General features: G+C 43.0%; 2 protein-coding genes across 7 annotated transcripts in view; one reads left to right on the forward strand and one right to left on the reverse strand.

The window, feature by feature from the left end:
- Positions 1 to 1,470: 1,470 nt before the first annotated feature.
- Positions 1,471 to 6,355, forward strand: SRSF7 (serine/arginine-rich splicing factor 7). 3 transcript variants are annotated; one of them, XM_015418065.1, is made up of 9 exons: positions 1,471 to 1,537; positions 2,859 to 3,039; positions 3,156 to 3,332; positions 4,187 to 4,261; positions 4,340 to 4,441; positions 4,804 to 4,851; positions 5,059 to 5,094; positions 5,659 to 5,700; positions 5,990 to 6,284. In XM_015418065.1, exons 1-9 carry the CDS (start codon positions 1,510 to 1,512, stop codon positions 6,042 to 6,044), a joined length of 744 nt encoding a protein of 247 aa, XP_015273551.1. In that variant the 5' UTR covers positions 1,471 to 1,509; the 3' UTR covers positions 6,045 to 6,284. The 3 variants fall into 3 exon arrangements, with proteins under 3 accessions (XP_015273551.1, XP_015273553.1, XP_015273552.1); XM_015418067.1 differs by lacking the exon at positions 4,340 to 4,441 and having other exon boundaries at positions 5,990 to 6,355; XM_015418066.1 differs by lacking the exon at positions 5,659 to 5,700.
- Positions 6,356 to 7,801: 1,446 nt separating this feature from the next.
- The window catches only part of GALM (galactose mutarotase (aldose 1-epimerase)), a 58,837-nt gene continuing 55,071 nt past the window's right edge, over positions 7,802 to 11,567 (reverse strand). For all 4 annotated transcript variants that reach the window (XM_015418064.1, XM_015418061.1, XM_015418062.1 and 1 more), the window contains exons 7-8: positions 9,852 to 10,026; positions 7,802 to 7,901 (exon numbers count right to left, since the gene is read on the reverse strand). In XM_015418064.1, coding sequence (XP_015273550.1) covers positions 7,824 to 7,901; positions 9,852 to 10,026 — 253 coding nt within the window. In that variant the 3' untranslated portion in view covers positions 7,802 to 7,823. The remainder of the gene's footprint in view (positions 7,902 to 9,851; positions 10,027 to 11,567) is intronic.

Below are 11,567 nucleotides of genomic sequence, written 5' to 3' on the forward strand. Positions count from 1 at the left end.
TATTCAGGGGTCTTGTTGTAGAAAAAGAGCTGCCGGAGCTCATTAGCATAACTCATTAGCATAACTTATTTGCATATGCCACGCCCCCTGACATCACCGGAAGTGACAGAAGGCCACACCCCCTGACATCACCGGAAGTGTGTCAGAAGGCCCGGCTACTTACCCTCCTGCTTCATCCTCATTCCCAAACGGAATGAGGATCGAAGCAGAGGGCGGGGTAAAGAAGGGGGCGGGGCTTTACCACGTGACCGCCCCGCCCCCTAGAGGTTCTCTTCCGGAGCTCCGTACCTGAGAGCTCCCCCCCGACTAGAGCCCTGGTTTTAGGATTGTTTAAATCAGGGGTCATTTCGTAGAAAAAGAGCTAGGGGGACTCATTAGCATAACTCATTAGCATATGCCACACCCCCTGACATCACCGGAAGTGTGTCCTCCCCACAGCCGGCGGCGACGTCCAGTGGGCACCAGCAGGGAGCTCCAGACCCCGCCCTCCCGCACCTCACCCGGGGGGATGGCGTCTCCCCGCGTCCCCCCCCCAAATGACCCCTGGTTTAAATTGGTATTAATGTGTTTTATTCTTTTTATGTAAGCCACCCTAGGCTGGGAGGGCAGGGTATAAATCCGATAAATAAATAGCTAGCTGGCTAGCTAGCTGTATTGGTCTAAAGCAGCAAAATAAATTTTGAATCCAGTGGCACCTTTGTTGTTTAAAGGTGCCACTAGACTCAAACTTTGTTCTGGGTTTATGACTGTTATTAATGTTATGGTTATTTATATTATACTGCAGTTTTTATGCCCGATTGTTGTGCGGGTGTTGTTGGACATATTTGTGTTCTTTGGGACTTTCTTTGTACTGTGGTTATTTAGAAGAAGAAGAAGAGATTGGATTTATACCCCGCCCCGGCTTACAAACTCCTTTCCCTTCCGCTCCCCACAACAGGCACCCTGTGAGGTGGGTGGGGCTGAGAGAGCTCTGACACAAACTGCTCTTTTTCAAGGACAGCTGTGCCAGAGCTTGTGACTGACCCAAGGTCACATCAGCAGGTGCAAGCGGAGGAGTGGGGAATCAAACCCGGTTCTCCCAGAGTAGAGTCCACACTCTTATCCACTACACCAAACTGGCTTTCAGTGACACTTTAGTAGAAAAGTAGGGCACAAATTAATTCTATAATCATCATAACTTTTGGATGTGCTTACATGCTTTATTAATTGTTCCCTGATGTATTCTTACAGGTTTTTTTTAAAAAAATTACGCATTTAAAAAACAACCTGCTTCTAAATACTCGCCTTCGGTCAGAAAGCGTGTTTAAAATGGAGCCAGGCTACCTATCCCCGCCCAATTTTCAGACTACCGTTCCTATGGAAACAAAGGCGCAACACTTCCCGCCTAGCTAGCCCGCGGCGACTAGTGGGAGATCATGCGCATGCGTCACAACGGCGCGTTCTATATAAGGCACGTATCGCGCATGCGCCTGGAGAGACAGTTGAAGTTTTTTTTGGTGCTGTGAGAAGATGTCGCGGTATGGCCGTTATGGCGGAGGTGAGCGGCGTGGGGAGTAGTTAGGCGCAGGGAAAGGGATGTCAGCGCTGCTGTTACTCAATGTAGTGTAACCGGCCTGGTTTATCGTAAGTGCTTGGGTATGCTTGTCAGCGACCGGGCCATACTGAATGTAAAGAGAGGTGGCTGCCGGTGTCGCCGCCATTTTGCACATGTATAGTCGCCGGTGGCCTTGCGGAGAACGGGTCTTTTAAGGTGAGGTGGCTGTTTGGCGTTACTGAGTGACGTCGATCAACTGGTCAGGGGGGCTTGTCCGGCCGCAGCCAGCAAGGCTAGTAGGAGCGGACGAGGTTGCCCCCCCTCCCCCCTTTGTAGTTGGGTGCATTACGCTACGCGGGCAAAATGGAGACGGCGCCAAAGATGGCGGCGCCCAGGGTCGCTCCGCGCGCTGGGTGGTGGTGTTGGGGGCCTCAAGCGGACGCACACGCGGTGAGATTTCCTAGTGTGTGGGGAGGAGGCAAGGAGATGTAGGACGCACGCGCGAGATAGCGCAGAGGAGGATTTATGCCTGGCTCGCAGGCCCAAATCCGGTGGCAGCTCCGGGCAAAGTGGGTGGAGTGCCGGGGCGGCGGCCCGACTAGGCTTTGGCGCGTTTTCTTACTGCGAGACTGCGTGGGTCTGATGCTTCGCTAATGAGATTTTTTAAGCCTCAGTAGTGCTGCTTTGTAGTGCCAAAATTAACAACGCGTGCATTTTCCTTCCACTGGAGGCTTCTGAAACACGCTTTCGTGGGTGGCTGTCGCAATTCCCCATTTGCTTTACTCCATATTACAAATGTGCCAGGATATTTTGGGGGGGGGGGGGGGGGCAAGACAGGCTCGAGTGGCGTAAGAGTTTTGGTTTGTTTGTTTTTTGCTCTGTGTTATTTTTAGAAGTAATAAAGTTGGCTTTCTTGAGTCGGGAAGAATAGCATAAATTTTTAGTTGGGTGAATTTACGTAGTCGGAGGGTATTATAATTGTGTTGAGTACTAGATTAAAATTTTAGAATGGTACTGGAAAATATTCTGAGGTCTCAAGTGTGATCCAAGAGGTTGATATCATTTCATATTAATACACAAGGAAATTTCTGAACTATTCCCTATGGACAACATTTACTTCAAAACATGTTGAATTTGGGGATCAGATTTCCTAGTATGAATGGATTTTACTATCATTCTGAGTTTCTGTCATTGATTTTGTATGTGTGAAGCCGAAGGTACCAGTACAGTTGGTTGCTCTTAGAGGCGATCTTAAAGAAATAAGAAGCTTGGGTATTAGAGTTGGGATTATGGGTAAATTTATTTATTTATTCTTTTTTTGCAGAAACCAAAGTGTATGTTGGCAATCTAGGTACTGGTGCTGGTAAAGGAGAGCTTGAGAGAGCTTTCAGTTACTATGGTCCATTACGTACAGTATGGATTGCGCGGAATCCTCCAGGATTTGCATTTGTTGAATTTGAGGACCCAAGAGATGCTGAAGATGCAGTTCGTGGACTAGATGGGAAGTATGTACAAGTTCTATGATTCTCCTTTGTTCTTGTGGAGAGTACCAATTTAGTTCTGTACTTATTTACATACAGTTGGATGATTGCATGCTTAGACTTCTTTTCATTGCCTGTAGGGTTATTTGTGGATCCAGGGTGAGAGTGGAGCTATCAACTGGTATGCCGCGTAGGTCTCGCTATGACAGACCCCCAGCTCGGAGACCATTTGATCCCAATGATAGATGTTATGAATGTGGTGAGAAAGGTCATTATGCTTATGACTGTCATCGCTACAGTCGCCGGAGGAGAAGCAGGTATATTTGTGGATACAAGTTACTTTTTTCAACATTTGATCATAGATTTTGTTTGCAAAGAAAATTATACACCATTTTTAAAATAAATGTTTGTAATTATGTGGGTGTTTTACAATTGTTTATATTTTGTTTTAAAATGTTGCTATATTAATAATCAACCTGGTCAAAACCTTTCAGGTTTCTTCGTTTGAGTCAGTCGCCTTGATTCAGAATGTCACGAGCCTTAAGATTTCATGCTGAGGCGCCTTGCAAATCCGACAATTAAGATCCTCCTAGACCTTGAGGTGATCAGCATAAGAGGCCAGATCCCCTCGAGCCATCTACACCTAGCTTCACCTTATTCTGTAAAGGGCAGAAAATTTGAGACGGTGACCGCCGTAACAGTAAATTTGGCTTTCAATTGGGGCCCCCCTCCGGTTAAAAAGAGGAACACCAGATTGACCACATTCCCACCTAGAAAAATCTTCTTGCGTCAATCAAGCCTCACCTGGCTCATTTGGCTGTCAGTTTGATCGTCGTTAGATTGAAGAGAACACCTAGATGCAGCGATCGGCTATAGATACTTCTAGATCGTCTAGATCTGCTAGACCTTGGGCCAAAGAGGGTCGACCTGCAAACTTGCAAGGTTTATTTTAAATACACATTACAGTGTTTTATATTATGATGTAATTCTAAAATGTAATTCAGTTTAACTTCTTTTTTAGGTAGTAAAAATACTCGAGAAATATAGGCCCTGAATTTTTCCAACTGACAGACACTAATTTTAGTTATCTGATATTTTGGCTTCGCCAAAGACTCACTTGGTAACTTATAAGTTTGTAGTCTAATACTTGTCTTCTCAAACCTAAAACTAGGTCACGGTCTCGATCTCATTCAAGGTCCAGAGGAAGGCGATATTCTCGCTCACGCAGCCGAAGTCGTGGCAGGAGGTGAGCATTTAAGTCAATATAGGATTGCTTTACTCTGAGAAGCAGAGAATGGTATAACATTCACCAACTGTTCTTTAGATCCAGGTCTATCTCAGCTCGCAGATCTAGATCACTATCTCCTCGTAGATCCAGGTCTATCTCGCCACGCAGATCCCGATCAGGTTCTTTAAAGAGATCAAGGTAACTACTTTAATACATCTAAAATGTATTGTTTGTGAAGGATAGTGAATTGGTGAAAAACTATTGTCTTTCACTGCTGTATATATGAAATAATTGTTTCAGCTATCGTGAGGTGTTTGACCTGGTTCCATTAAGTGTTGGGTTCCAATATTTGCAAAGCAGAGTTTATTCTGAAGATTTCTCTAGACTGGATGGAATTACAGACTACATTATTGTGATTGCATGTCTGCAGTCTCATGTCAAGTACTGGCACGTTAATGTCTAATTTAGGCAACAACAATTTGGACGTATATCTGAATTGCATAAATATATCATTTCTTTAGACTATCACAGAATTAAGTGCTTTCTTTTTCTTGATCTAGGTCTCGATCAAGATCAAGATCCCGGTCTATTTCAAGACCTAGAAGCAGGTAAATTGAGTGTTTTCTTTATTACAGGAATTAGCTAGCTTTAGCTACATATAATAATGGTGTACAATTAGGGCTTTAACAGTAAAAATACTAGGATTCATATTTAAACTCCGTTTTTAAAAAATGTTTTAGTGTAAAATGCCATGACTTATAATAAATTATGGATAATGTTTGTGCTAACATAATTTAATTAATTTTGTTTTACAGCCGCTCCAAATCGAGATCACCATCTTTAAAGAGAAGGTAAGTTGAACTTCTGCCGCAGGCCACAATTTAGTACAATGTATCCACATAACTGAAATGTGTAGGTCCTAGTATATATACTGGAAGGTTTAATGCTCTCCCCACCCCTGGAGAATGCCTGTCTGAGGTGGATTAAACACACAGAAACTTTGGGAGGGATTTGTTAACTGCTTGTCAGCTCTCTTGAGGTCTGAGGAAGTGTGACCTTATAGCAGTATGAATAGTTACAGTGGATTGTAAGCAAGCCCCAAATTTACCCCATTTGCAGAACTGTTGGGAGGGTGACGTGTATACAAAGTTAAATCAGTGCCTGGCTTTGTTAATGGATAATAAATGTAAATGGCTCAAAGTTAAACTGAGAAGATTCATAGTTATGACTGAAGCCTTCTTTTAAATCTTGGGAAGAATTCTGCCTCACAGCAGAAACACATTTTTAAAATGTTGAGCAGCAGCCAGCTGGTACATTATAGTAGCAGAATAAGTCTGAATTTAGTTTGTTAACCAGATAAGTAAATGTATTAAAACATCTTTTACATGATTTAATCTTCAGTCTTGCTTTTTCAGTTTTGATATGAGCCATTTATATCCATTCTCCATTAACTCAGGGTAAGTATGCTTATTGAGAAGCTTGGTAAATATTGTGGGGAAGAGGGTGCATGCAAACTCGTCAGTTTGCTTCAGTATTAACATTAAAAGCTTTTAGCCTGTATTTCACTTAACAGCATTTCTTAAAGCAGTGTTCAAATGTTAAATGCTAAACTTAAGTTACTAATGGTGTTCTAGTTAAACATAGATGGCATGAGTCTTCTAATAATGCTAATCTACTAATTTTATCAGTGTGTTTTGCTAATTAATGTTGGGATGACCTGCAATTACTTTCTTCTTTTATTTCTAGCCGTTCACCATCAGGAAGTCCTCGAAGGAGTGTGAGTCCAGAGAGACTGGATTAGAATTGCGAAGAAATTGTTAGGAAGAGTTTTGTTTACGTTATTTTAAGGGATTTCTTTGGTGTTATTGACAAATGTAAGGATTAGTTGATCAAAACTTTCTAGGACTAATGCAGCAAGGATCTTGATCTTGTAGTAAAAGCTGCTTGCTGTAGACTAGTGCACAATTTCTTGTTATGTAATAACATCCTGTGATCTGAAAAGTGGTCTTTTTATTGGCACCTAAAATAAAAATGTGTATTTCTAACCTTGCTTTAATGCTATTTCTGTTTAATATTTCAAGCAAATGTAAAAGGAAGTTACAAGCAGCAATCTTAATATTGTATCCAAATACTGTATAAGGATGTCAGCTTAAAGTAATTGTGGCTACCCCTGGCCTGCATCAAACTTGTGTGCTGTATTTTTAATATGGTGCTCCAGACTTTCTGGGGTGATACAACATGCACAGCTGTGTTAAGGAATCTGCTTGTCTATTTTGTTCTACAATAACATGATGTCTTGAGTTTGGTTGAACCTCTATAATTAAATGTCTTGCTGGCATGTTCTCATGTTATGTCACTTCAGGCATAATTTGACTGTCAAAATCCATAAGACCTGCAGTGATGGTAAAAGCATCTGTCTTTAATGAAAACAGTGTGTAAGTTTTAGCCCCAGAATGAGATGAGTGGGGTATCTGCACCACTCATCCACCTCCCTTCCATGTAAAAGGGAGTGATTCAGATATGATTCAGCACAGAATTAAAATGGTTTTCTTATGCAGAGTAGTTTAAAGAACTAGTTTTTAAAGGGATAATGGTATGTCTAGTTCCTTTTGTGCACAATACATAGCTGTATACTTAAGGTAATAGTGAAAGTGGGTATCAGTATTTCTCTTTATCAACCCCAGCTATAAACTATTTTGACTATAGGTAGTTAATATAACATTGAACTAAGTTCTGACTTCGAGGTTAGGTCTGGTTATATTCACTTCATTTTCACTCTTTTTCTCTAATAGGGACCCCCAAATAGTTTACAATATTCTCCCCTTCCCTGTTTTATCATCACAACAACCCTGTGAGGTACAGATTTGATTCTAGTTAAATGGGCTGAAGATAACTCTCAGTACTTAAATAGTGTCAAACTTCAGTTCCTGTTTTAAACATCTGGATATATTTTGAAACTAATTGAATCTGCTGCTGCCAGTAAATAAACACACTATTTCTGTGTCAAGGACAAATGCTTTAATTGGCAAGTCCCCTCCAGTCACTATCTTGTTTCTTAAACTGCATGAGGAAGATTGTAATTGTGAAATTTTGCCAAGATACTGTTGTCTAGAACAGGTTTCCATAATAAAACATATTGAAAGGAGATAAAAAATATTCCCTTTATGAACAATGTTTTCATCAGAGTAGGCATTCTAGACCTTGTCATGTGCAAAAAATTGCATGGGGGCCCTAGCTGCAATGAAGCTCGTGTGTCCATTAAATTGATAGAGAGGGGTTCAGTCTTGATATTATCGGAGAACAGTGGTGTTCATGCAACTCAGTAATCTCACTACTTGAATAACCTAAAAATTCAGTCTTACAGCTGGAATCATTTTGATTTGAATACTTATGTACTGCTTTCCAGTTTAGTCTCAAAATCATTTTTAGAGCACACTTTCACAGCAGGACTTGGCAATTAAATTTGATGATTTTTAGCTTGGCTCTTAAGGCAGCACATAGTAACACCAAAAAGCATGATTTGGACAGGTAGGGATTGCTACATTTACAAATCTCTTGAAATTTCCTGCTGCAGACACATTCATGACACAAAGAATTTGAAGCAAGTTCTATGCCTGTATTCCTCTTCTGGATACAATAGAGCATTTGGGAAATGAGGCTGAAAGGAAAAGATCAAGAATATGTCAGTGTTTTACAGTTCAGGAATTCATATGTTTAACTATTGACTGATAATATACTATTATCTCCTTTTAACACTGGCTATTTCCCTTAAAACCACTAAGTGAAACAGCTCTGTAAAAGGTATTGAGGGCACCTGCTATACTAGGGGTTGTGTTCGTAGAATTGCAGTTTCTTGTTTATACAAGGCAGTAGTGGGAAGATGGTTCAGCTACTGGTTCTTTGCTTAGAAGCGTCTCTGTTGAGCCTGTGTTGAGGCTTCCGCCTGGGAGAGCTGCAGCCACCTTGTGTGTCAGCCCTGCAGCTCCTACCAAGACTCCCTTCCTCACCAGTTCAGGTCATTATCTCCTACCTTTTTGAGAGGTAGCTATTCTACCTGTGGTGCCACACCACTTTAAACCTGGCCCTATTCTGGATGAACTGATCATGCTGCAGCAATTCTATCCAGCTCCCCCTCCCCCCTTAAATTATACTCAAACTGGCTTGTGTACTGCTGTCTGTGGCTGCAGAGCACATTCTGGTGATAGGTGCTCAAAGGGTAGCACTGTGCCAGTAGATGGAAAGTACTAGATCTGGGTTAGGAAGTTAGTGGCTTTTCTTGGCTACCTACCACTCTAGACAGAAAGTGTCGTTTTCCCACATTCCTCTGCACTGCTGTGGCTCTGACTCCTCAAAAGGACCCATATGAAGGAACAGCTGTGAGGAGGGGGGCCGAAGTGAAATTTGTCCTATTTCTGCAAGCTCTGCTCCAATGAGGGGAGGGGGTAATTTCATCCCCTGGTCCCTCACTCCAGTGTTCCCTCTAAGCTGACTTAGTGTAAGCTAGCTCACAGTTTTTTAGCATCCGGCTCACATGTTTCTCGTAGCTCAGGAAGGATGGCTCCAGAGCAAACTAATTTATGCAGTAGCCAAACTGCTCGCTCATAACTTTAATGCTAGCTCACAAAGTAAACTTTTTGCTCACAAGACTCCACAGCTTAGAGGGAGCATTGCTTATGACTTCCTCTGCATGGGTCTTGTGACCACTGGAATGATCTTTCCAGGACAGGAAAAAGCAGCAATGCAAACCCCATGTGCCTTCTGAACAGAGATGACAGCACTGTACATACGGCTAAAGCAAAATTCAAACATGTTTCAGCTCATATTTTACACTTGTACCCCCACTTCATCAGCTGCTGAAAGTATAGTGAATTCTAATCACGTGCTCCTACCTTGCACTGGAGCACCTTTGATCATTTTGGGGGGCATAAGCCCTTGAGACCAAGGACCTGTTTATACATGCAGATAAGTCATTTTATTTTCCTAAGGCTGCAGCATTCTCCATCATCTGATAGGTGGATATCTGTATACCTCCTGCCTACTCTTGAGGGGAAGGAGGCAGAAAGTTGATAAGATTGCCCCTTCCAGTGCCTATTTTAGGCCAGCATTAGCCTTCCCATCTTTTTGATGGGGCATCCTTCCACATGGATCATAAAGGTCCTTACCAGGGCTATAGGACTGATGGGAAGTGGGGGGCAAACTAAGAATTTTGCCCCTCCTGTCTCTGCACAGTCTGGCCCAAATAATTCCAGAGTACAAGACAAGGCCCCTGAACCTGTCATAAAAACCATATCCAGGAAAACCTGGTGTGCTTTCAGAGTGATACTAGTGTAGCTAAACCCTCCACCTCTTGTCTGAAGTGGGAAAATTCCAGGAAGACCTGCAGCACATGATTTTACTGCATATGTGGACCAACTCATGATCTTGTCCCATTTGCCCACCATCCTCAAATCTGCTCAAGGAATAAATTCAAGAGGGAAATGAACTAATTTGTACAGTTCTGCTGTCATTCTTGAGGCTATTGAAAGTTGGGCCACAGGACCATTTTGTGAATCTTCTATGTGTGGTTTTATATTTGATATCCTGCACTATAAAACCTAGAGAAACATACCTTATTCACTGCATCTGGCCAGTTCTGTGTTTCAAGGCAGAAGCCAGAATGCTTGGGATACACACAGTCTCCTTTACCCTTCAGAGAGCCATCTAAGAAATTCCCAGTATAAAACTGAATCCCAGGCTGAGTTGTGTATACCTCTATTGTCCTACCGCTAGGAGGATGGTAAGCTCTATAGAAAAAAAGAAGCTATTGAAAACATTGTCAAGACGATGCAGACAGATTTCAAGAAGGGTTTGAGACTCCAAGCTGCAATGTGAAAACAGGTGGATCTTGAAAAACATGATCAACATAGATCACACCAGCTAATTTTAGACTTTAGTCACATTCTATGATGTACTTGCCTGTTAGCTGCCTTTTAACAATTGCTATAGTGCTTCACACAGAGAGAAGAGTCCAAGAGACCACAAAATATTTTTGGTTCTGATGCTGTTCTAAGCATATGCTACAGCTAGTGGCTTCAGGTGGGAATTCGTATCCCCATTCAAGCCAGTTCTGTGATGTTCATCCAGGACAGTGCTACATGAATGTGCATCTAACAGTGCATCAGCTGCATATACAATACTAGGAAAAAGGCCCGTTGTGGAAATAAATAAATACAATGAGCTCTAGAAAGAGGCTCTGGGCGGGTGCCCCAGCCTTGGGCACTCAATGTCAATTTGCTGTGGCGACCTCAGCAGGGTATTACACTGTAGTCCACCATTTTCACCAGAGGAACTGATCTCTGCTACCTAAAGAACAGTTGTAATTTTGAGTGATCTCCAACCCTCACCTGGAGATTGGCAACGATGGTTTCCCAGAAGGGAATAGTTGCTTTGGAGTCTATGGCTTTACCTGTCCGAGGTCCCATGCCTCCTGAAACCTCACCCTCTCCAGGCTCCATCCCTCACATCTCCCGGAATTTTCCACCTGGAGTTGGCAACCCGATCTCCTTCCCAGCCAATCATCAACCTACCTTTATTTCCCCCTCACTCTTCAGCTTTCCACCCCCCCACACCTACAGTCCCCTGCTCTGAAGCCCTGACTGCTACGTCACATTGGCTGTCATACAGGGGCCTCCTCAGCAGCATATAAGGATACAGTGCCCACCATTTTCTCCAGGGGAACTGATCTCTGCCATCTGGAAAGCAGTTGTAATTCTGAGTGGTCTCCAGCCCTCACCTGGAGATTGGACACATTTTACCTCAGAACAGCAAACTGTTTAGAATGTTAGAGGCAAAAGCCAATCAAGTTGCATATGCAAACGGCCTCTGTGTTCCGAGGCAGAGGCCAATGAAGCTGCATATACAAATAACCTCTGTGTTCTGACTGGCTATGGGGGGGGAGAGGAACAGCAAACTGTTTAGAATGTTGGAGGCGAGACTCAAGCAATGCAGCCAGTGGATAGGGACAGATTCTGAGTGACACACCAGGGCGCCAACCAGTTCTGGAGTGTGTGGAATGTTCTAGAGAAGTGCCACCACCATTTGGCTTTATATATATACAAGTGGAGACCCGCAAGAAACTTGCGGGATGGTTATCCTATTCCTCACGCCTTTGCTTCCTCCTGTCTCCCCCTACCTCTCTCACACTCTGTCTCCCTTCTGCCCCCCCTTTCTTTCTCTCTCTCCTCCATGTATGGTTTGGAGGGTGAAGGCTATGGCATTATACTGATCTGTAGTTCCTCCCCTCCTCAAATCCCACCCTCCCCAGTCTCCACCCCACAAATGGTCA

Source organism: Gekko japonicus, unplaced genomic scaffold (assembly GCF_001447785.1).
Source record: "Gekko japonicus isolate JY-2015 unplaced genomic scaffold, Gekko_japonicus_V1.1 scaffold1394, whole genome shotgun sequence".
In the NCBI taxonomy this organism is placed as follows: Eukaryota; Metazoa; Chordata; class Lepidosauria; order Squamata; family Gekkonidae; genus Gekko; species Gekko japonicus.

Bases quoted from the DNA above. Each gene is read 5' to 3' on its own strand.
- SRSF7 (XM_015418065.1), top strand. From the start codon at position 1,510: ATGTCGCGGTATGGCCGTTATGGCGGAG. The intron at 4,262-4,339 runs GTGAGCATTTAA...ACTGTTCTTTAG, and splicing joins AGCCGAAGTCGTGGCAGGAG to ATCCAGGTCTATCTCAGCTC. The intron at 4,442-4,803 runs GTAACTACTTTA...TTCTTGATCTAG, and splicing joins GGTTCTTTAAAGAGATCAAG to GTCTCGATCAAGATCAAGAT.